The sequence below is a fragment of the Anoplolepis gracilipes genome, chromosome 7 (assembly GCF_047496725.1).
Source record: "Anoplolepis gracilipes chromosome 7, ASM4749672v1, whole genome shotgun sequence".
NCBI lineage: Eukaryota > Metazoa > Arthropoda > Insecta > Hymenoptera > Formicidae > Anoplolepis > Anoplolepis gracilipes.
Window position 1 is genome coordinate 12,758,326 of NC_132976.1, and position 25,513 is coordinate 12,783,838.

Consider the following 25,513-nt stretch of genomic DNA (forward strand, 5'->3'; position numbering starts at 1 on the left):
TATATGACAATTAGAAATATCCTCAGGTAATCCTTAGGTAAATTTAGTTTCAATTAGAGTACATATTTAAAATAATTCCGATCAAATAAGAATATTCTACGGAGATCTTATGCTATATGAGTTTAGATATCCACAAAATGTCCAATACTGGACATTCTATGGATATCTAAATATTGTTCAGTGATGGATGTCTCAAATTGGATATACTATGGATGTTCATTTTATGTCCATAGACATATGGATGTAAAATGGATATAAAATGAACATCCACAGGACATTCTGTGCTGTGGATAATTTCGTCAGATTTCGTACGACCGGAAATAGCCACGTGTAGCGCGAAAACGCGTCAACGACAACCAAGATATGTTTATACCTCTCTGGCATCTCCGTTAACAGCCCGAAATGATCCATATACCATACTTGGCCCGGCAGACTGGTATTCCGTCACTTGCATATCTCCTTTGCGGACGTTTGGCGCGGAATTTGCCGTGAGACATGTTAAACAATTTTCGATGTATTGTTTAACTCTCTTTCTCATCGATGGGAACCAATAATTCGCGCTTAAACTCGAATATGTATTTTTTCGAATCCACAATGAGCCATCTCATTGAGATTCGAATAACGTTATGTATCATTACGTCTGGGACGACAAATTAGGGGCGTCCGGGCCCTTCCTATAGACTAACCCTTCTATAAGTTCATATTTATCATTGTCTTTATTTTGTAACTCCTCTGCTAAGATCGGAGATTTTTATCCTGTAGCTGACTGAATTCTAAATTCCTTTCGAGTGACAGTGCCTCGATGTACGCGACATGTCTACTGAGCGCGTCGACGTGTGACATCCAACGGCCCGTTCGGTACTCGACTTTAAATCTATAATTTTGTAAGCGCAATGTCCACCGCGCGATATGCGGATTCAAATTCGCTTTGTTAATGGTGTACGCCAATGAATTGCAATCCGTTACTATCGTAAAGTTCAGTCCGTAAAGGTAAATGTGAAATCTCTCTATCGATTTTATCATAGCGAGCATCTCGAGCTCGAAACTATGATAGTTCTGCTCGGTTTTATTAGTCGATTGACTATAACACGCGACCGACGCCCATTTCCTGTTATTTTGTTTTTACAGTAGAATAGCCGCCACACCAAGTGTACTTGCATCGGTGTGCAACTCCGTTTCTGCCTGCGGATTATATAAGCGTAAACCTAACACCGGGTATGACATTAACTTTTCCTTGAGTCTATTAAACGCCGATACGCATTCGTCATTAAAGTCGAACTTTGCCGTTTTTTTCAAAAGATTTTACAGCGGTCGCGCAATTTTCGCGTAATCTTTTATAAATTTCCGGAAATAATTTGTGAGTCTGAGGAATCTTTGCACGTCCAACACTTTCTTTGGTTGCATTAAATTCTTAACCGCTTCCGTATGACGCGGACTTAGCGTGATTCCGCCGGGTGAAATGCTATAGCCCAAATATTCTATCGACGATTTAAAAATTGACATTTGCTATAATTGAGTTCAAATTGATATTGTTTAAGCAATAAAAGAACTTCGTTTATCGTGTTCAAATTTTCTTCGAGCGAAGATGACGGAATTAAAATATCATCTGTATACACGATAACTTTATCCTGTCTAATCAAGGGCTACAGGATTTGTACGATTCGTTTCTGGAACTCAGCTGGCGACTCGCAGAATCCGAACGGAAGACGTGGGTATTCAAACTGCCCGTCAGGCGTCGCGAACGCAAAGTATTTCGTGCATTCCGGATCCAGATCAATCTGATGAAACCCGTCCTTTAGGTCGAGAAGCGTGAAGACTGTTTTATTCGCTAGCCGCGTTAGACATTCCTCTATCAACGGGAACGGATATTTTTGCTTAAAAACCCGATCGTTAAGTGGACGTAGGTCAACGCATAAACGAATGGAACCGCTTCGTTTTCGCACGGGCACGACCCGCGCGCAGTACGGCGACGTGCTATATTTAATTATTCCTCTCGCCAATAGATCATCCGTGATTTCGCGCAACTGCATTCTCTCATTCCATGCGAATCGTCGCGGCGCATATGCATACGTGGATGAATCTTTCAACGCAATTTTTACTTGATATTTTTCTTTACTAATTTGTACATTTGACCTTTTGATCTCACCTAACAAATTTATCAGTTGTTTGTCTACAAATGTACCGAAATCAGTCTTTACATCTTGTACACTGGATTCAACAACAAGGTCATTAACGCTATTTACATTCTCCGCTTCAATGTCAGTTAAAGCTATTGGCAGCATATCTCTTTTAATAATGACAACTTGTTTCTCGACAACCTGGTTCAAAAGTAACCGTTATATTTTGAGCGTCAAAAAAGTCGCGATCTATGACGGTATCAGTCGACAAGGTATCTTCTTGAAGAACTAAAAAATTTATATTGGCTTCTATAGCCTGTTGTCCTTCAAGTTTAATGACAGCTTTAACCGACCTTTGGAGCTTGATCGGAGTATTATTCAATGCTTTATGTGATAACTTCGCGACCCTGAGACAAACCGTCGATTTGAAATATCTTTTAAATATCGAAGGTCGCAAGAAGGAGACCGGACTACCCGTGTCGATTTGCGCGGTCAGCATGCATTTTTTCTCATTTAGCCGACTTATTTTTACAAATGGTCCGTATAATATTAATTTCCTACTGGATTCGTTGACAAACGCCACTTGCTGTGCCGTATCCTCCTCCGTCGCTGCTGCCACGGCTTCGGTCGGGGCAGGCTGTTCCTGGCTGGATGGCGAGGTTGATTGTGTCCGTTTCAGCTTGTAGCACTGCAGCCGGGTATGCCCTTTCTACTTGCAGAAGCTGCACATAATCGGCTCTTGCGGAGCCTTGTCCGCCTGTCCTTGACTCTTCTTCGGGCCCTCCTTGGCCTTCCCCGCCTTGTACTCCAGCGGCTGCCTCCGGTTCCAGTCGAATGATGCCTCTGCCACATGAGTCATCTCCTGGAGGAACTCGTCGATTGTTTCTTTTCGCAATGCTGCGGCTGTTCCTTATAGCGCACAGCTATTTATACCGCTAATCAGCAAGTGTATCTGCTCTCATCTTGCTCGAGCTTAACACATTGCATCAGTGCGAGCTTATCCATCGCGTACTCTTGGAAGGACTCCTTGTCTACTTGCCACTTGCGAGCCTCAATGCGCTGCATGGCAACATGGAATAGGATCTTCCGCTTGAACCTTCTAGTTATAGATTTCTTGAAGCCATTCCAAGACTCCATGCTGTTACCATTGTCCAGGTCGAACCATTTCCTGGCGGTCTTCACCAATCGGCTTGTAGCTGCTAACAAGGTCACCTCATCGGTGGCTCCGTGAATTCGGGCTACTCTATCCACTCGCTGAAGCCACCAAGATATCTCCTCTTGTTCTGTACCTCCAAATTTAGGGATCTGGGTACTCAGCAAACTGACAGCCTGCGCAGGAGACACCGTTGAAACGACCGATCGCCTGGCGTGTTCCCGTGGCTGATGTACCACAGGCGTTGATACCGCTAAAGCCGGTCTTTTCTGGGTTGCCTCTACAGGTACCTGTTGAGCCGCCTGCAGGTTTCCTCCGACGATCCGCAACAACTGCTGCATGACCTGTTGGTCCTGCTCCATTTTCTTTTGGAAAGTAGCGCACAGTTGTGCGAGCTCGTTACCGATGCGGTTGTCTTTGCTTCCTGAGCCTATCCTACACCTGAAGTTCCTGGAAGATCGGAAACTTCTGATAAATTTTGCGGTTGACTCCAGACGAAGTCCCTCAACGGACCGTGTTTTTCCAGGTGCCAGAGAATCGTCTCGAACAGGACGTCTCTATTGCCCCGAATATCCAGTCTATATCTTTCCGCTTCCTTTGGAGTTGCTCCGTTGACATCCGTTCAAGGAGAGAACGATCTTCAAAGGTAATACCCATTTCCACCGTCGTGATGTCTCTCTTATGGAATCTATCTAACAGAAGCCGAACAGAAATTTGTCAAGAACACCCAACGAGACGCTGGGGCGAATCCCACTTCTGATTTAAATTACTATAAGATCTTTAAATTATCCGCGGTAAAAATCTTCTTTTTATTATCGCGCGGACTTTATTACGAACCGTTGGTCCGGGAACTCGCAATCGGGTAAGGATAACGAATGAAATTACTTCGATTATCACCACTGATCGATTTATTCAAAGCAAAATTTATATAAGGTATAGACACTTCGCATGGAGCACGAGTCCGCCCGCCGTCGGCCTTCTCGGCCCTTATATCTAATTTCCCCTGGCAAGAGGAGGCCCGCTTTTAGCCAATCTCGCAAAACCATGTTGCGCAGGGCCCAACGGTATCGCTGGTTCAAATTAATTTACCGTATTGGCTGTAGATTATCGATTACTCGGCGCATGATCAGGCGATCTCGCTCCTGCGTGCGGAGCGAGCGTGGTCGGTACGGCGGCGCTTTCGGAGCAGGGATTCTCCTCTTGGGAAGCTCTCCCCCGTGGTGCTCAACGCTGGTTTCCTTACAGTATCATCTACGATGTACGATGTACTGTCGAAACTAAGAAACTTTCGTTGGAAAAGATTTTTCATAACTCTAATAGTTTAGATAATATTCGCTTGTAAACATGTACCGGTCTTTTTCAAAGGGCTGTTTTCACCCCTAAAACCAAAAACGAACACCAACAAAAAATTGTTTTGTTATTAGGTTAGTCTACTCTACAATTCTGCAAAGTTTCAGATTTTTTTGAATTTTTGAGTTGCCGAATGTCCCTTGTAAGTATTATTATTTTTTAACTAAAAACTCATTCAATTTTTTATATCTTAAATTATTAAAACAATTTTGTATTCTATATAAAATAATTTTTATATTCACAATTCTCTATATTCAGGGCTCTAACATGAATTTCCTCTATAACCTGGGACTTGATCGTGACTCAGCATTTGATTATGAATCTTTTCCTGTAGCGTGAACTCGTGAAAAGTTTCATTATCGAATTCAATATTTGTGAATGAATTTTTCACTTTTCACGAGTTCACACTAGAGAAAAAGATTCATGATCAAATATGTCATTAAAACGTCACTAATGTAAGATTTGTGACACCCGGTGTATTGCGAGAAGACTGGGTTAATCGGGCGCCTGCGCGGCGCTGACGTAATAATCGTCATCAGCTTATTCGCGCGCCCAAGGAACTGTGCGAGATATCGAAGGGAGTAATCATGGTGATCACTCTCTCTCGAGCCGCGATTATGATAAGACGTATTCATCTGTTAACAAGTGAAGATCGTGAGACTCCGCATTGTAACGGTTATCGAGCCGATTAAGAGAGAGCTTTTGTATCATTTAATTCGCGCTGTGCTGAACTGTCATAAGAATAAAGATCTGTCCGGTTGTAATTAACTATGCAAATTATTTAAATAACAGCCAATATTTCAGTGTAGTAACATTCTGGAGCAGCATCTCCAAAGACATCATCGTTCTATTATATTCTGGTGCATTGTGAACAATCTCTAAACCTGACAAACATTTATTTCAATTTATCTTTATTTTGTTTATCTATTTATTAACTTCTTGGTTGATAACATTGAATCAATCTCTTACATAAAAGAAAATCTTACACTAATAGGTCTAAAATGGTCATGAAGTCACGTCCTTTTAACGTCTTGAAATTTGAAATGTCGTCATCGGTCTGTGACATTAGTCTGTCATTTTTACGTCATTACATCACGTCATATTTGGTTCGAACTGACAATATTTGACGTCAAAATATCGTGTGTTTGTTACCTGAGATATAATGTATAAACGTATAAACTAAAACAGTGCTGTTCTTTACTTGCACATTTCGGCCAGATCTCGAGGCTCATGCCTATCACCTCCCTACCTACTACTCGTGCATTAGCAACGAAATGTAACATGCGCGTAACTAAGGAGAGCGACACTTCGCTTCAGGAGCGTTTATATCGCAAATGTTATGTGGTAATACGCCTCTAATAACATCGCAAAAGTTTATAACGATAATTTTTTTTATATCTCATCAATAATTAAAATTATTTTTATTCTACTATTAATTACGTTTATGTTTTGCAATATTTAAAAAAAAATTTCAAAGTAATATAATTTTCAAAGTATTCATAAAAATTTTTTTTTATCATTTTTTATTCGAAGCTTCTTACATGCTTTTGCAATCATATCGATTAATAAACGTTAAATCAAATATTTATGTTCACAATATTGAAATAATATATTTGATAAAATTTGGATTAAGAAACACGCTATAATAACAAAAATAAAACTACAGTTATAACATAATTTTATATAGTAATAATACTACTATGCAATAGTTTTCCACATCATTCTTGATGCGTTTTTTTTAAAGTGGTTTCCCCAGTAGATCTATTTTACTAATTGAAAAAAAAAGAATTAAAAAAAGAAAAAGAATAGTTTATCTGTGTGTATATAAGCTTATATAAGCGAAAGGGAAAATTTTGCGAAAAGAAAATGTTAGTCAAAAAATAAAAACAGAAATAAGCGAAGACATTAATTAGATTTTCTAAGCCGTTTACACGAATTAATAAGAGATGAAATATCTACAGCGATATTAGAAGAACTAGTTCGCATTAATGCAGATAAAGATGCGTCGTTTAAGCAAGAACGTTTGTCTGTTTTGTGTATTTTAGTTTTGAAAATGAGCATTCGCATAAATATGTGGATCCAAACATCGAAAAAATTCAAAAACCGAAATTTACAAGTTTTGGGTAATTGGATACATTTAAAATTTTAAAAAAGTCGACTTCTTTTTCGGAACGCGTTTTAAGAGACAGATTATTTTGCAGATCACAAAGTTCTGCCTGAAAATCTAAGTCTTGTCCCTCAATTTGTACATTGAGAGGATTTTCAAAAAAAATTAAATCTTTTCGAAGCGTTTCAAAATCACTGAAACGCGTATCAAATTGAGTTTTTAATGAATCTATCAAATAAAGATGTTTTTTAAAATCACAATTTTTGCCGTGTTCTTCAAAGAGAATCTGGCAAGAAAGATAAAAATGAAAGATATCCTTTTCTAAATGATTTTTTATTATTATTAATTTCCTCGGAATGAGTTGACATGGCTAACTAATTGGGATATGGTTTGTTTGGCCTTTTGCAGCTTCAAATTAACTCATTTAAATGAGAAGTTACGTCCCTAATAAGAGCGAATTCACTAAGAAAATCTAAATCTTCGAAGAAAGATTTAAATTCGTCATAATTTATAGACTTTTCTTGCAAGAAAAGGAAGATTTCTTTTATTATGTCAAAAAAATTTTCAAACATTTCCCTGCACTAAGCCACCGAACTTCGGAATACAGAAGTATATCTATATAAATCGCATTATGTTCTTCGAGAAAGAATTGAAATTTTCTGTGATTCAGAAATTTATGACCGCCTTTTATTGCATTAATAATTTTTGACACAGTGTGCGTTGCGGTACATAATTTAATTGCTTTTCCACATGCTTCTTGATGAATAATACAATGAATGAAGGGGAATTTTAAGTTTTTTTGCTGCTTGATTTGGCCGAAAAATCCAGTTTTTGAACCAGTCATTGACTTCGCGCCATCTGTTACGATAGCCGAACATTTTGAAAAATCGGTGTTTAATTTATTCAAAATTTACTCAACAGCTTTAAAAATATCTACACCAGTTGTTGTGCCATGTAATGGTATGAAATCTAAAAGTTCCTCGACATGCGAAAAATCGTTTTGAACGATTCGAGCAAAAATGCTCAATTGACTCACATGTCGGTTATCGGTAGTTTCGCCCAAGCACAATGAAAAATAGGAACACGTTGATAACAAATATTTTAATTTATCTTCTATTGAAGAAGCAATATGATTCACTCTTGCTGCTACTGTCTTTTTATTCAATGAAATACTAGCAGCTTCTGCAAGAGTTAATGAATCTCCGAATGATTTTACTGCTTCAATGAGACATTCTTTAACAAATTTGCCATCGGTAAAGGGCTTGGAATTTTTAGCGATAAGATGGGAAATGGCATAAGATACCGTAACTGCTTTTGTAGCATCAGATGTAGAAGCATTATTAATATCAAAAACTGGATAACTTTCTTGATATACTAATTTTAAACCTTCTATCAAATTAATTTTTTCTTGATCCACATATTTGGAATATTCATTGAAATGTTTATTTTGAAAATGTCTTTCAATAACAAACTTTTTAACTATAGATGGTTGGTAACCACACAAAAGACAAACTGTTCTATTATAAATTAAAACGAAGAAATTATTTTCCGAAGCTTTATCAAAATATTGTACGTACTTCTGTTTACTAGCCATTTTTTATATTTAATGTATGCACAGAAAACACTATAACTATATGATAATACAAAAAGATTAAAAGCGAGAGAAAATCAAGATAATAATATGCACAGGAAACACTATAACTGTGTGATAATACAAAAAGATTAAAAGCGAGAGAAAATTAAGATAATAATATGCACAGAAAACACTATAACTGTGTGATAATACAAAAAGATTAAAAGTGAGAGAAAATTAAGATAATAATATACACAGAATTAACAATATGCACAAGAAACTTTCTGTATGATACGAGCAAGACACTTTATGCGCACGTTTCACTGGAAAGTGACAATGATTAACAAGTGACGAACCGTTTATAAACACAAGAAGACCAAAAACAACTACATATTACTATAGTGATAGTGCATGGCGCGTTATTGAAAAACATTCTGTGCCTATACTTGATTTTCTTTTGTTTTTAATTTTTTTGTATTATCACACAGATACTTCTAATGTTTTCTGTACATATTATTAAATATAAAGAATGGTTAGTAAAGAGGTATGTACAATATTTTGATGAAGCATGAGAAAATAATTTTTTGGTTTAATTTATAATAGAACGGTTTGTCTTTTGTGCGGTTACCAACCATCTATGGTTAAAAAGTTTATTATTGAAAGACATTTTCAAAATAAACATTTTAATGAATATTCCAAATATGTGGATCAAGACAAGATTAATTTGATAGAAGGGTTAAAATTAGTATATCAAGAAAGTTATGATCCAAGTTTTGATATCAATAATGCTTCTATATCTGATGCTACAAAAACAGTTACGGCATCTTATGCCATCTTATCGCTAAACATTCCAAGCTCTTTACCGATGGCGAATTTGTTAAAGAATGTCTCATCGAAGCAGAAAAATCATTCGGAGATTCATTAACTCTTGCAGAAGCTGCTAGTACTCCATTGAATAAAAAAAAAAACAGTAGCAGCAAGAGTGACTCATATTGCTTCTTCAATAGAAAATAAATTAAAATATTTGCTATCAACATGTTCGTATTTTTTATTGTACCTGGACGAAACTACCGATAATCGACATGTAAGTCAATTGAGTATTTTTGCTCGAATCGTTCAAAATGATTTTTCACATGTCGAGGAACTTTTAGATTTCATACCATTACATGGCACAACAACTGGTGTAGATATTTTTAAAGCTGTTGAGTAAATTTTGAATAAATTAAACACCGATTTTTCAAAATGTTCGGCTATCGTAACAGATGGCGCGAAGTCAATGACTGGTTCAAAAACTGGATTTTTCGGCCAAATCAAGCAGCAAAAAAACTTAAAATTCCCCTTCATTCATTGTATTATTCATCAAGAAGCATGTGGAAAAGCAATTAAATTATGTACCGCAACGCACACTGTGTCAAAAATTATTAATGCAATAAAAGGCGGTCATAAATTTCTGAATCACAGAAAATTTCAATTCTTTCTCGAAGAACATAATGCGATTTATATAGATATACTTCTGTATTCCGAAGTTCGGTGGCTTAGTGCAGGGAAATGTTTGAAAATTTTTTTGACATAATAAAAGAAATCTTCCTTTTCTTGCAAGAAAAGTCTATAAATTATGACGAATTTAAATCTTTCTTCGAAGATTTAGATTTTCTTAGTGAATTCGCTCTTATTAGGGACGTAACTTCTCATTTAAATGAGTTAATTTGAAGCTGCAAAAGGCCAAACAAACCATATCCCAATTAGTTAGCCATGTCAACTCATTCCGTAGGAAATTAATAATAATAAAAAATCATTTAGAAAAGGATATCTTTCATTTTTATCTTTCTTGCCAGATTCTCTTTGAAGAACACGGCAAAAATTGTGATTTTAAAAAACATCTTTATTTGATAGATTCATTAAAAACTCAATTTGATACGCGTTTCAGTGATTTTGAAACGCTTCGAAAAGATTTAATTTTTTTTGAAAATCCTCTCAATGTACAAATTGAGGGACAAGACTTAGATTTTCAGGCAGAACTTTGTGATCTGCAAAATAATCTGTCTCTTAAAACGCGTTCCGAAAAAGAAGTCGACTTTTTTAAAATTTTAAATGTATCCAATTACCCAAAACTTGTAAATTTCGGTTTTTGAATTTTTTCGATGTTTGGATCCACTTATTTATGCGAATGCTCATTTTCAAAACTAAAATACACAAAACAGACAAACGTTCTTGCTTAAACGACGCATCTTTATCTGCTTTAATACGAACTAGTTCTTCTGATATCGCTGTAGATATTTCATCTCTTATTAATTCGTGTAAACGGCTTAGAAAATCTAATTAATGTCTTCGCTTATTTCTGTTTTTATTTTTTGACTAACATTTTCTTTTTGCAAAATTTTCCCTTTCGCTTATATAAGCTTATATACACACAGATAAACTATTCTTTTTCTTTTTTTAATTCTTTTTTTTTCAATTAGTGAAATAGACCTACTGGGGAAACCACTTGAAAAAAACGCATCAAGAATGATGTGGAAAACTATTGCATAGTAATATTATTACTATATAAAATTATGTTATAACTGTAGTTTTATTTCTGTTATTATAGCGTGTTTCTTAATCCAAATTTTATCAAATATATTATTTCAATATTGTGAACATAAATATTTGATTTAACGTTTATTAATCGATATGATCGCAAAAGCATGTAAGAAGCTTCGAATAAAAAATGATAAAAAAAAATTTTTATGAATACTTTGAAAATTATATTACTTTGAAATTTTTTTTTAAATATTGCAAAACATAAACGTAATTAATAGTAGAATAAAAATAATTTTAATTATTGATGAGATATAAAAAAAATTATCCTTATAAACTTTTGCGATATTATTAGAGGCGTATTACCACATAAAATTTGCGATATGAACACTCCTGAAGAGAAGTGTCGCTCTTCTTAGTTACGCGCGTGGTACGTTTCGTTGCTAATGCGCGAGTAGTAAGTAGGGAAGTGATAGGCGTGAGCCTCGAGATCTGGCCGAAATATGCAAGTAGAGGACAGCACTGAACTAAAAACTACTAAAGGATAAAATATTTATACAATAAGAAAATTATCAAAATTATTGTTGATTGTTAGTGAAAAATATTTTATTTTAACATAATTATATATACAGCAAGACACACCATAAAAATGCATAAAAATAAAATTTTATTTTATTATTTAATTGTATAATGAATGTTTATATATTTAAATAATATATTTGATATGATAGAGTAAAAATGTCCATATGGTATCAGTTGACAAATTACAGTTTTCGAAATTATTAAAGAATAATTAATATGTATCAAAAAATCTAAGTACTGATAAATATAATAGAATATTTTAAATAATTAATATCCACACTTATATAATACAATAAAAGAAATTAAACAGAGAAATTGCTCATCTGCAGTTATATTAATAAATAAATCATTTTTAAATATATCAGAAACACCAAGATAATATATCATTGATTTATTTATTATATTCTTTATGTTATTATATACTTTGAATAAAAATTCAAAGATAATGAAACTTCAATGTCCGTTTGTTAATATGTAAATTACTCTAATATAAACTTTTATAAAAATTAATTCATAAATTAACTTATAGAAAAGATTAACTGATAAAAAATTTAATTTTAATGTATTTATGTGGTATCTTGGTGTATGTGTATAATTATTATGATATATATATATATATATATATATATATACTACATACATTAAATATTATAATATTCATTAAAATAAAATTAGCCCTTTAACTATATAACTAGTTTTATTATAATTTTTGTATTATATGAACGCACATGGACGTACCTACGAACACACGCGCACACACACATACACTTACACATACACACTTTTGTTTTCCAAAAATAAAAATATTGCAATTCAAAATAATGCTTTCAATCGTTCTTTTATCATAGTAGTACATATATCATAGTAGTTGCGTTCGGGGAGACACTATTTAGCGCTATTAAACTTGTTCTGTCCTTATTCAACTTTGAGTAAATAACAAAGATAGAACGACCCCAGGTAGCAAGCACACTCGACATTTTAACATCAAAATATGGTCAGTTCGAACTAAATATGACGTAATGTAATGACGTAAAAATGACGGACTAATGTCACAGACCGATGAGGACATTTCAAGATGTTAAAAAGACGTGACTTCATGACCATTTTTGGTCTATAATTGCCATTTTAATGACGATATCAACTTTAAATTCAATCAATTAATTATATTGAAATGCTTTGTAATTCCATTTATTGTTAGATTGATTGATCATAATTAATAATTTAATAAATTATATATGTATTTAAGTTAGAAATTTCGATTTTGTGCTTCAAATAGGCAATAAAACGAACTATTTCTAATTTATCCGATTTGTTACAAATAATCTCTTTCATGCTTTAAATCTGTTGTAATTATATCAGAAATTAAACTGATAAAAAAAACATATTTTAAATTTCATATCTGATAGTACTTGTTCTTTGTAGGCTTTACCCTACCAACACACATGTTCAAAAGATGTCCATAAGAGATTCACAGGATATTAAAATATGTTTTAACATTCGATGGATCTCCTATAACCATCTTTTGAACATGTGTGCTGATAGGGTATCTACATTTTATGAAAACTTGAATACAAGTTAGTCTGAGCGCCATGTAGCAACCAAAGGGACACGTATATATGACTTAAAAATCACGATATTATGATGTTTTTGTACAAGGTCTTTAAAATATCACAAAAAAGACGTTTTAGACATTATTTGGTCACGTGACGTCATTGAACCAGAAATGACCAGTTTTCGACGTCAAAATGACATGTGTTTGCTACCTGGGATGCTCTTCGCATTAATAGCGTCTTCTCGAACGCGGCCTATGTAAGAAGGTGCAATTTTTGGAATATATAGAAAAAATAAAATTGTCGCAATTCCAAATAATGCTTTCTGAAATATCATACGTTCTTTTATATATCATTATGTAAAAAAGTGCAACTTTTGGAAAGAATAATACATACATATAGAAAAATCTAAGTGTTCATAAAAATAACAGATTATTTTTTATTTTATACTTAAGGATATTTAAAATAATTAGTATACACTTTTCTAAATAATTAATATACACTTTTATATACAATTTACAGAATACCCTACATTAGAATATTTAATATGTCGTTTTATCTTCTGGCGATATATCACGTAATAAAATGTTATTTAGAATTGTATAAATTATTCTTAATTTCTTTTTTTATGTAAAATATTAACATTCTATTTTTTCTTCTCTTTCTGGATAAGTATTGACGTGCGCACAAAATAGAATAATTCAGAATGATCGTCCACTATGATTTTCTGGATTTAAAAATAGAAAATATGATAGAAAAAAATATTGAATAATGTATAACAAAGACTACCTTTCTATAATCTAATTTTTTAGTACATTTTTATACTAAAAAATAGAGTAGTGGAAAGATAATGATTGTTACACTATTCAACTTTTCCTTTTTTTTTTCTATTATCCATTCATAAGAAAATGATGGTAATTCTGAACTACCTTATAAAAATTTACATTATTATTACAGTTTCATATTTTTTGATATGTTTTGTACTAGTATAACCGAAGTGAGAGAAATACAAGTGTCTTTATAAATTATATAACTAAACTATGTTCAAGTGCGCATGTTATATTACATACATGTTACATATTATGTCATATCTTTACAAAGAGATTTGAAAATAACAATATTTCTTACATTAAAATTTTATGTTTAATAAACTGTTATTAAAACTTTTATTACTTCTTAATGTATATAATATAATTAATACAATAGAAAAAAATAAAAAGTTACATCATATTTATGTAAAATATAAATTTATATTATATGTATATGTTTCCATTAATCTTTAGAGCCACAAAGCTTTTTGTAAATTATGATTTACTACATTTTGCTTACAGTAACAATAATGAAATAACAATATAGAAACATTATAACTTATCGCAAAATATGATAATCTCAAGACGTTATAACATCTATAACCGTTCTGTACATATAGAATTGTTTTCATATTTTGTTTAATCATATATAAATTAGTATTTAGACTACAGACATATAAAATACATAGACCGGAGCTTCTATTCAGAGCGATAAGAGAATTTCTAAGGACCAATTACTTCAATATGCAACAACATTGGGGTACCAATAACATCCAACAATTTGGCTGGGAACGCTATTTGCCAATCACAAAAGTATAGCTAAACCGAGCCTACCCCAAGGGGACTGGGCAAGATCGCATTCTGAACCAAAGATCGCATTTCGATCCCGGATGAATCTATCTCTAAAGTCCGATTTATGCAGGCTGTAACTGATAAATTATGTCGTAAACCGTAAGAAATTGATCAATCAGTTAAATGTGAGAAGAATAATCGAATATGGTATTTCTTACGGTTTACGGTATAAGTTACCGGGTGTAAGTTACAGATAATATAAATCAGGCTTAAACCTCCTCCTTGCCTATATTGACAACTAATACTTCGTCTATGTATTTTATGTCTATAGTATTTACTCAGAGTAGATTCTCAGAGCCAATGTGTGATTATGAATCTAAAGTCAAAATTATAAAATTAAAAATTGCAAATTTAATATGGTGATTATGAAGTACTTTTTGTAAGTTTATATATACATCGATTTGCACTAAACTTGATCTATAGATTTTTGAAATTACTATTTATGAATCATAGATTAAACTGAACTTATATATCTCATTTGCTGAACTAGCTAGTATAATTGGATGCAGTTCTGATTTATTTTCTTTTAGAGAGAAACAAAAAGACTATATATGTTTTTGTCTTTCTACGAGTTCTTCAAACTAAAATTTCTTACTCGGACTATTCTTATTTTGTGTATTATGTGTATGAATGAACATTCTAACTTTTAATAGTTGGAGAAGTAAAAGCTATAGTAGTGTAGGTGTGTATAAATGTGTGTGTAAATGCATGGATGTATAGATGTAAGACATAGATGTATATGTGTATATATAATCTATCATAATACGATCTCATCGTATATATACAGGATGTCCCGAAATGACCGGTAAATATTTTAATGGCAGGTTCTTTAAAACATTTTAAGGCGAAAAATTTAATACAAAAATATCGAGACTACAATAGTTTTCAAACTGGAAGCGATTATATTTCACGAATGGTAGGACTGAGATTTCACGCACTCAGGTACGACAAAGGGTGCGTTCCATATGAACGCTCACGCGCTATAAGCGCTCACACTTATAAGCGCTATTTTCAATTGTTCCGTTTGCTGCTTAAGCGCTTAAAATTGTAAACGGAAAATTGTTCCTTTTAGGTGCATGAGCATCGTGAGCATGGCGGAAAAACAGATTGTTCTTTTGTGTTCGCTAATTGTAATAATGTTCGAAATATTGTTTGATGACGATGGAGATTCTTTAAAACTTAATACAGAAGTAGAAAACATTCTTTTAATTCTTAATAAGTATCGCGAAAAAACTGCAATATTACGCCTAAAGAATTACGTAGAAAAGATTTTACCATCATATATCGATGTACAATTTAAATCACATTTCAGTTATTAATCATATATTAATCATATATTAATCACATTACAATTTAAATCCATTTTTCTATTCACCATGCGATACCACGAGTGCGTTCCATATGAATGCTCACGCGCTGTAAGCGCTCACGCTTTTGCTGCCCTACCTCGATGAAATAAGCATTTGTGAGCACGAGTTATGACGTCACAGTGACGTCATTAATGCGTTTATAAGCGCTTATAACTCCAAATGGAATAGCGTAAGCAATGCTTATAAGCGCTTTAAGCGTGTAAGCGTCCAAAAGGAACGCACCCAAAATAACAAGTGATAAAAGAATTAGATAAATTAGATAAATTCATAGAAGCACTTTTATCACTTGTTATTTTGCCATACCTGAGCGCGCGAAATTCTAATCCTGTCATTGGTAATCTGTAAACCTTTTTAATTTGAAAACTATTGTAGCCTCGACATTTTTGTATGAAACTTTTCGTTTTAAAATGTTCTAAAGAAGAACCTGCCTTAAAATATTTACCGGTCATTTCGGGACACCCTGTATATATTTACAAATAAATTTATATATAAATAAATTTAAAAAATTGATTAGTTTATTAATTCCGATATATATACATATATATATATATATATATAAGAAATGATAAAACTCTGCACACGCTCGTAATTCTAACAACAAATAATCAATAAGAAAGACGGCCAATAATCGAGCAAATTTCAATATATGTTGAAAAATTAAATAAAATTTATTGTTCAAACCTTTGAAAACATATTAAAGTAAACGTTTCGGCTGTACGCAGCCTTTATCAATACTATGTAACCTGTATAAATTGAAACGCAAAAAGCCAAAGTAAAGATAGTTAGCATGTCAACTGGGTCACATTAATATAAAATATAAAAAAATTCCGATGTCAATGTACCAAAAAAGATAAACCCACATTACAAATTCAACGCAAATCAAAGTCCCTCGTAAAACCGCACGTCTCACACCAATAATTTTTTGGCCAATACGCAACGATCATCATAATTTTTTTCTTTTCTTCGTGGGACAAAAAGAAAAAAATTATGATGATCGTTGCGTATTGGCCAAAAAATTATTGGTGTGAAACGTGCGGTTTTAGGAGGGACTTTGATTTGCGTTGAATTTATAATGTGGGTTTATCTTTTTTGGTACATTGACGTCGGAATTTTTTTATATTTTATATTAATGTGACCCAGTTGACATGCTAACTATCTTTACTTTGGCTTTTTGCGTTTCAATTTATACAGGTTACATAGTATTGATAAAGGCTGCGTACAGCCGAAACGTTTACTTTAATATGTTTTCAAAGGTTAGAACAATAAATTTTATTTAATTTTTCAATATATATTGAAATTTGCTCGATTATTGGCCGTCTTTCTTATTAATTATATATATATATATATATATATATATATATATATATTGGAATTAATAAAATAATCAATTTTTTTAATTTATTTATATATGAATTTATTTGTAAATATATACAGGGTGTCCCGAAATGACCGGTAAATATTTTAAGGCAGGTTCTTTAGAACATTTTAAAATATTATTATCACTTTGTCTAACTAGCAATATTCATATTGACCAGTCAATGTAATAAATTATGATAAACAGCATGAAATTTATTACATTGCCCAATTTCATTCAGTATTATTCATAATGACCAGACATTATGAATAATGCCCGTATTTATCACATTGTCCATAACATATATATATATATATATATATATATATATATATATATATATTTCTAAAATATAACTTGTTTAATATAGAAAAAGATCAAGAATAGCAGAAGACAAAATAAGGAGGTCCTACCGCAAATATTAATTATTTTATTATCGCCATATTAGAGTTGCTGTTTTCAATTTTATAATTTAATTTCAGATTCGTAATCAGTAATTTCAAACATTATTAAATACCGAGTTTTGAATTAAAAAGAAAGATATTACCTTTTTATAATCTAATATCTTTTATGTTTCTGAGAGGTTCCCCGAAGACTAAATAATAAATGTATAAATACATTCGATTTAATGGCCTATGACCTAATGAATAACGAGACATATATTTTCCAGTCAAATAATATCGTAAAGCGTGTTGCAACTACATATAAACTGCACATAGAGCATATATATATATTGATATCGCAAGTATTTTCTTTTCCTAATGTCTTTGATCAAGTTCAAAATATTAAAATTAACTTTTCAACAAGTGCCATATTATTTACAAAGTCTAGAAATTTTTAACATTTTTTAAAAATAAAAGTTACAAAATTAGTTTGTAACGTACACATTTTCTATACTACAATAATGATAAATAAGTATTTTTTGTTAACTATCCAATTTCGGTCCACAATAATTTGTTTCATGCATAACAATACAAATTTATATATATGTGTGTACGTGTGTGCAAGGTTTCTCACATAAAATGTGACAAGTAGTTTTCTCTCAACCTAATTGCACATAGAAATGTTTTTTACTAACAAGTTTTTAAAGCTCACTTCTAAATATTTATAAATTTTCCTTTATACAATTTCTAGCACGAACTTACTTTATTATATTATTATATATGGAAAGTGTAAAATTTTTATATTAAGCAAATATATTGTTATATTGGATTAATATAAAAGTTTAGCAGTTTAAACATACAAAATAAATTACTTCTGCAACCGAAATTGTATGAAGGAATATTAGTGATCTTATAAAAATGAACTTAAAAGCCTAGGAAATAAACATTTTTACTTGAACAGTATCTCATTGTTCAAGTAAAAAGTTCGGTAATAGAGATGACTTCATCATCCTCTTGAAGATAGCGAGGAAATTCATTTTGCAATTTTTATAATTTATTGGCACCTTTTAAATGACAAAAAAGGACCATTAACACAAATCTCTTAAAAAAAGTTACAAAAAATGAAATTATTTTTTTAAATAGAATCAGCCTGATTTTTTTTATATAATTGATTCCCTGCAATATTTAAAAAGTTATAAAGATGTGATTGTTAAAAAATAGTTTACGAAATATTTTATATTTTGTTGACATAATTTTAAATTAAACTATAAAATATCTATAAAATATATTTTTCGATTATTATCTTACCTGAATATTTTTTTTGTAGACAAAATAATAGAAGGAATTAATTGGTGTAAAAAAAAAAACAGACATATAGTAGTTAAAAAAAATATATATATATAAATTTAATAAGTAGCTACATACTTTTTCGCCACTACCTTTAATACTTTCAAAGAAAAAGCTTGTTACACTTTATGTGAGATATCCTGTATAATATGGTCATATATAATAGAATATAGTCATATATAAAAATTTACATATAAGATATTACTTAAAACAATTAGGGAACTATTTAAAAATTTGCAAATTTTATAGATTTTTAAGAGGCATTCTCAGCTTTTAGGGATTGTAAGATAATTTTTCTAGGCGCGTTTCAAAGAAACAAGTTTCCAATTTCAAACCCCATGTGAAGACATTTTTCGCTCTATCCTTGCCTTTTGTTAGAAGACCGCAAAGTAAAATTCTCGGATTTTTGTACGTTCTGATTTGGTCCTCACAGAAAAAAAAAAAAAAAAAAAAAAAAAAAACAGATGGAGCAGAAAATATTATCCTATAACTAAAGTTGAGATTTCATCTTTTAGCAAAAACAATCTCCTAGGTCCTAGCTGATCTTCCGAAATATGACTTCTTAAAACTCGACAGTTTGCACGTTTTAATGTAATTGCTTAATTATTTTAAGTAATATATTAATATAACAAAAAATATAACAAATTTTAATTTTAAAGATATTCGAGATTATCACTCGTTTAATTATTAACAAAATAAAAATTGACTCTTTCAAAATATTAATAATCATAGGGAAATTATTGAGTTGATTAAGGGTCGGCAGGAGAGACCTTTGTCGGTCGGTGTGAATATAGGATCGTTATTGTCCAGCCAAAATGCAGAGAAAATCATAATAAAATTATGACATTCGTAATTAACAGCATTGTTTTTATTAACATACAGAGAGATTTCTTTGAAAAAAAGGTCAAAATAAAATTTTTTTAAATGTATTGTTGACTGCGAACTATCAGGTGTAACTGTCCCCCCTCCCCGTATTTTATTTATTATAAATTTTTAAGAACAATAAAATGCAAAATTCGTCTCTGTGCTATAAATTAATGTATATACATAAAAAAATTTATAAAGAAATATTTCTTCTCCAAAACAGAATACGACAATGACGAATGTTGCTATATCTGTCTATATCTGTAGCTAACGCAAATCGTGTTAGTAATAAAAAGAGATAATGAAAGATAATAATGCCATCTTTGTCTTTCTTGCAATACAATAGCGTTTATGTTTATACCAATATACCATCGAATGAGAATTAATTTCTTAATGTTGATGACGTTGAAATTTGCTTGTCACTCCTGTCGATCCTTAAATATAGTTATATGATATTGGAAGTATGAACTCTTTCTTTTTTTTAAAATAGTAAAATTATCATTGAATATTTCTGCAAAACTTTTGGATAAAGATAAAAGAATGAAGTATATTTAGATTATAATAATATAAAACACATATTTATCTAATCGCAAAAAGAATATATGAATATTAAACAAATATTTTACAAAATTGTAGAAATTAGAAATATAGAAATTATGTATAGACAAAACAATTTTGAAAATACGTATATAAAAATGTTTTTATTTAAACCAAAGGAAAGATTCAGTGTATAAATAATATATAAAAAACTTGATTCTTTTTTCTTGCAGACATTTAATAGATTGCGATTTTTTTATATGTGAAAAAAATTATAAAAACTGTGTGAAGTTTATATTAAATAACACTGCAACAAATGCATGTTTCATGTGATACAGATATAATAAAATCATATTAATAAATGCAGTGTTTATGATTGTAGAGATAGAGTTTGATCTTCAATAGTTTATGATATAAAAGCCTGGGCAAAACTCACTTGATTTGAAGACGGATTGAAGGTCAGTGTGAAGTACTTTTTACTAAATGATGGGGTTTAAGCGATGAGATCTTCGGCGCTGGTGAGATGCTCCAGTTACCTGACAATCCTCCCCAACGCCACTGGGAATATCGGTTAGTCATCTGATAAATGCACTTTTATAACTTTTTGTTGTGCGTGCACTGCAAGTCACAGAAATAAATAGGATCGATTTGTTAGCCACTTCTAGTGCTCTGCTTGTTTTATCCCTTAAATACTACTTGTAATGTACACATTATGAGGCCTGGACTATGGATTATATATAATAACAATTTCACCTTTTCATACACATTTCTGTTCAAATGTTATTTGCCCAGGCCTATATAAAATTTCTTGTATTTAATGCATGCTTTAACAAAACAAACCCAAAATTAATAGAATTATGCCACATGCAATGAAAAAAATTAACTAAAATTGGTCGTACACAATAGAGTCTTGCAATGTTATATATTGGATTACTACATTTTTTTTATAAAGTTAGTATAAAATGTCAACATTTACACATAGAAATGTTATTTTGTGTGTGTGTATGGGTGTCTGTAAAATAAAAAAAAATATATATAAAATATATACACGTATAAGAAATAGCCTACTTTAAAATCTAATCCTTTTTTTATGTTTAAAAAAAGTATTTCAAATAATTTTTATATTATAGATTTTGTAGAGTTTGAAGGAGAATATATGATGGGTCGTATTTTTTTAAAGTTCTTTTTTTTTTTTAGATAAAAGTTCGTTAAACTTATTTTGAATTCTTTAAATACCTTTAGTTTGACTGTAGATTCTTATAACTTACATGAAGACGTTTCCAACGATTCAGTAATTTATGTTTTTATGAAAAATTGAATTATTTGCCAAAGAAACTACGATATTGTTAACAACGTAGAGTGCGCCACATGGAGATTGCACGACTTTACAAAAGATTTATATCTAAAATGTTTAAATAAATATTTTATATAAATTTAGTATTTAAACATTTTTTAAACTCAAAACAAAAAAAAAATAAAAAAAAACGGACACTTAAAATGGGCTATCCTGCGCGTGTGTGCGTGTGTATGTACAGGCAATCCCAAGTTAATATTTTGGAAGATGATAATTTGTCATGGTCATCATAAAGAAAAAAGTTCACATGAATGTGTTTGATTCTAAATATCATATCTGTAATATATGTATTTTATTATCTTTTCTCAAGCACCGCTTACAAAAATTAGAATAGTCAAATATTTTTACAAACATTTATTCAATTAAACCAAATACAAATACATGAAAGTGCACGAAGAGAAAAAAAGAATTTTGCGCGATTCACAGTCAAATAATTCTATCTTGCAGACTATTCAGAATCAAATACATGTTCATATGAATTTTTTTCCCACAATAATCGATGCTATTAACCAAAATATGATGAAATTGATTTCTTTTCTTCTAGGATCTCTCTTTCATCCTCTCTTTCTATTATATCATTTTATAATACAATCTTTTTTTATACATTAATACATATACAAGATGTTTCATAATAAATGTTCCACAAGTATTTCAACAGTGGAAGAGAGACACAAAAACAATAAAAAATGCTATAGCCAGATAAACATACTAAAAGTGCCTTCGACGAGTTTTCAAATAACATTTGGCCTGCTATTTCCTCATTTAAAAAAAATTTCCTCAAAATTTCCTTCCACCTCCTTAACTTTATTATTTCCTAAGTTATTGAGAAAAATGTCAGTTTTAGTTTTCATTTTTTCTCTATAAATATTTGAGATGATCTCATATTGATTTTTTTTCTAAATACTTATCAACGAAAGACACAAAAAAAATATTTTTTCATTAATCTCGAATAAAAGCTCGATTTTTAAAAAAAGAATGAAATTAAAAAATGGCTTTTTTAACATGTTCCTTTCAAAGTACTAATCACCAAACTATTATAGAATACTCTTTTTATATGGCTCAAATTTTTTCAATTTTTTTGAAGTTGGTGCAACATAATGAAAAAAATGAAAACTTTTTTTTATTTATTTTTTTAGAATAAAACGGAAAATTATTTATTTTCTTGTAATAATTATAATAGTAATTATAATAATTGTAATAGTTATAATTACACTGCAAGATAAAAATATTTTTTATGCAAAAACAATTTAAAAGTTTGTTTAAAAGTTAAATTTGTAAAAATTGTTTTTGCATGAAAAATATTTCTATCTTACAGTTTAATTATAACTATTGTAATAATAATTATTATTATTATTACTAACAATTATTATTATTACTATTATAATTATTACAAGAAAATAAATAATTTTCTGTCCTATTATCAAAAAATAATAAGAAAAAAAGATTTTAATTTTTTTCTTCACCATGTTGCACTAACTCGAAAAAATTGAAAAAAATTGAGAGTATTAAAACATATAAAAAGAATATTGTTTAAAAGTTTGATGATTGAACCTCAAAAGGAACATGTTAAAGAGGCTATTTCTTAAATTTAATCTCTTTTAAAAAAATCGAAAGATCTCGAGTTTTTATTCGAGATTAATAAAAAAATATTTTTTTTGTGTCTTTCGTTGATAAGTATTTAGAACAAAATCAATATGAGATCATCTCAAATATTTATAGAGAAAAAATGAAAACTAAAACTGACATTTTTCTCAATAACTTAGGAAATAATAAAGTTAAGGAGGTGGAAGGAAATTTTGAGGAAATTTTTTTTAAATGAGGAAATAGCAGGCCAAATATTATTTGAAAACTCATTGGGGCACTTTTTGTATGTTGATTCGGCTATAGCCTTTATATAATCATGTGTCTTATTTTTATTTTTGAGATTGAAAATAATTATTTAAAATAATTATTTATTTAAAATTCATTGCCACTTCATTATGCACAACAAGGCTATCAACAATTTAACAATACCTGAAATTTTTGAAAAGTTGAGAAAGTCTATAACATGACAACTGGCACTTATATTCAGAACAAAGAACTATTTCGAATTATGAAGATTAGCGTATATTATTGGAGTACTTACAAAATTGTTTATAAACTTTCTTCACTGTTTTATGTGTCTTCCATTAACTATTAAAATTAATCGCATATATTATGAAACATTCAATATGTTGTGTACGCGCGTATTGTTGTGCGCACACGCATATGTATATGTAATGTATGTTGTATGCGTATAATGTATGTACACACGCACACACACACACGCGCGCGCGCGCGCGCGTGTATATATATATATAATTTATTTATTTATGAAGATGATTCATATACAAATATAAATAAGACTTCTTTTTTGACACGAAATTAAGATCAAAATAGCTGTACTGACAAATGTAAATGTCTGACAATACATAAGCAGAACATTTCAGCAAGTCTATTCTGTAACTATTTAAAACATGTATTTTCATTACAATGCATGCATTACAAGACTCGCATCTATGTACAAAAATGTGTACAGTTTAACACGTATTTTAAAAGAAGTTTAGTTATAGAATAAATCTCTGCAGCAATTCTCCAGTCAATAATAAGTAAACAGTTAGTACATACTTCCCAAAGTATCAGGTTTTTAATAAAAAAAAAAAAAAAAAAAAGTAATATTAAAATCTTACGTAGATTACGAATATAGTTCGGGATAAATATTTTATCACAGTTGTTTTTGCATTAATAAATTTCTGTATGAAAAATCTCGTTTATACATTGAACCATCTCTGTGTGTCATGAAACTTCATAAATTTATATTAACCTCTGACTATGTTAATCAATATAAATTTATGAAGCTTAAAAAATGTTATTAATCTACGATGACCCAATGAATTTTATATATTTATGATGAGACGAGAAACCCAAAAGATAAAAATATAGTTTTGTATGGAAAATATACTTGCACTGATTACAATAAAGCAAAGCTAAGTGTCAAAAGCAATGGAATGAGAGAGGGGGGGAAGAAATACTGTCAATGTCAATTTCACTTATATATCAAATAATGAATTAAAAGATCAAAAAACTGCATAATCGGAGTCTCGATAATGCATCAGTTTCTCAAATCGTAATTTTAGCTCAAATCCGAGAAATAAGGACAGTTATCGACTTACTGTCTGAGTGAATAACGAGTAACTCGGTCTGCCGACCTGAGAATCATATTCATGCGTTGTTGCGGCTGTGGTATCGTATGATTGGCAGAGATTGACGAGTTTGTAGTATGAGCCTGCGTAGCCATGCAGGAGGTACGTTTCGTTCTTCTCACTGGCTTTGATACAGTTAAAGATGTAACAGGATTGATAGTAGTTGTATTATTGTTGATGTTATGGCTCTGTGTTGCTGGTTTAGACCTAATACGGCAGGAAGATGGATCACAGCTACTGCTGACCAACCAATTGTTTCTACAATTTCCAGTCAAGATAAACAGATCTATATCTTTTAAAACCCCATGCACACAATATCAATATAATTTAATATAATTTAGTTCAATAATGTTATTAAAAGCATGTATTAATAAATAAATCTCTGTGGAAGAATGTAGGTTATCGAAAATTATTTAAGGCTCTCGAGTAATCACCGCGACTATATTGGAATCGTGGTGTCATAAGCTAGAAAT

The 25,513-nt window shown here is 30.8% G+C and overlaps 2 protein-coding genes and 1 pseudogene across 5 annotated transcripts in view; 1 reads left to right on the top strand and 2 right to left on the bottom strand.

Annotated features, from left to right (window-relative positions):
- On the bottom strand, nucleotides 1–21,019 carry LOC140668009 (uncharacterized; annotated as a pseudogene).
- Cdc14 (cell division cycle protein 14) overlaps nucleotides 19,434–25,513 on the bottom strand; it is a 13,231-nt gene continuing 7,151 nt past the window's right edge. The window contains exons 8-10 of one of the 4 annotated variants that reach the window (XR_012047103.1): nucleotides 25,011–25,298; nucleotides 21,734–21,867; nucleotides 21,090–21,477 (exon numbers count right to left, since the gene is read on the bottom strand). Coding sequence is in view for 3 of the 4 variants with exons in the window: in XM_072896517.1 (XP_072752618.1) it covers nucleotides 21,801–21,867; nucleotides 25,011–25,298 (355 nt within the window). In the remaining variant the exon portion in view is untranslated. The other 3 variants (XM_072896518.1, XM_072896517.1, XM_072896520.1) reach the window with 3 other exon arrangements.
- The window catches only part of Trpm (transient receptor potential cation channel, subfamily M), a 63,853-nt gene continuing 60,788 nt past the window's right edge, over nucleotides 22,449–25,513 (top strand). The window contains exon 1 of the mRNA XM_072896508.1: nucleotides 22,449–22,459. The gene's annotated coding sequence lies outside the window, so the exon portion shown is untranslated. The remainder of the gene's footprint in view (nucleotides 22,460–25,513) is intronic.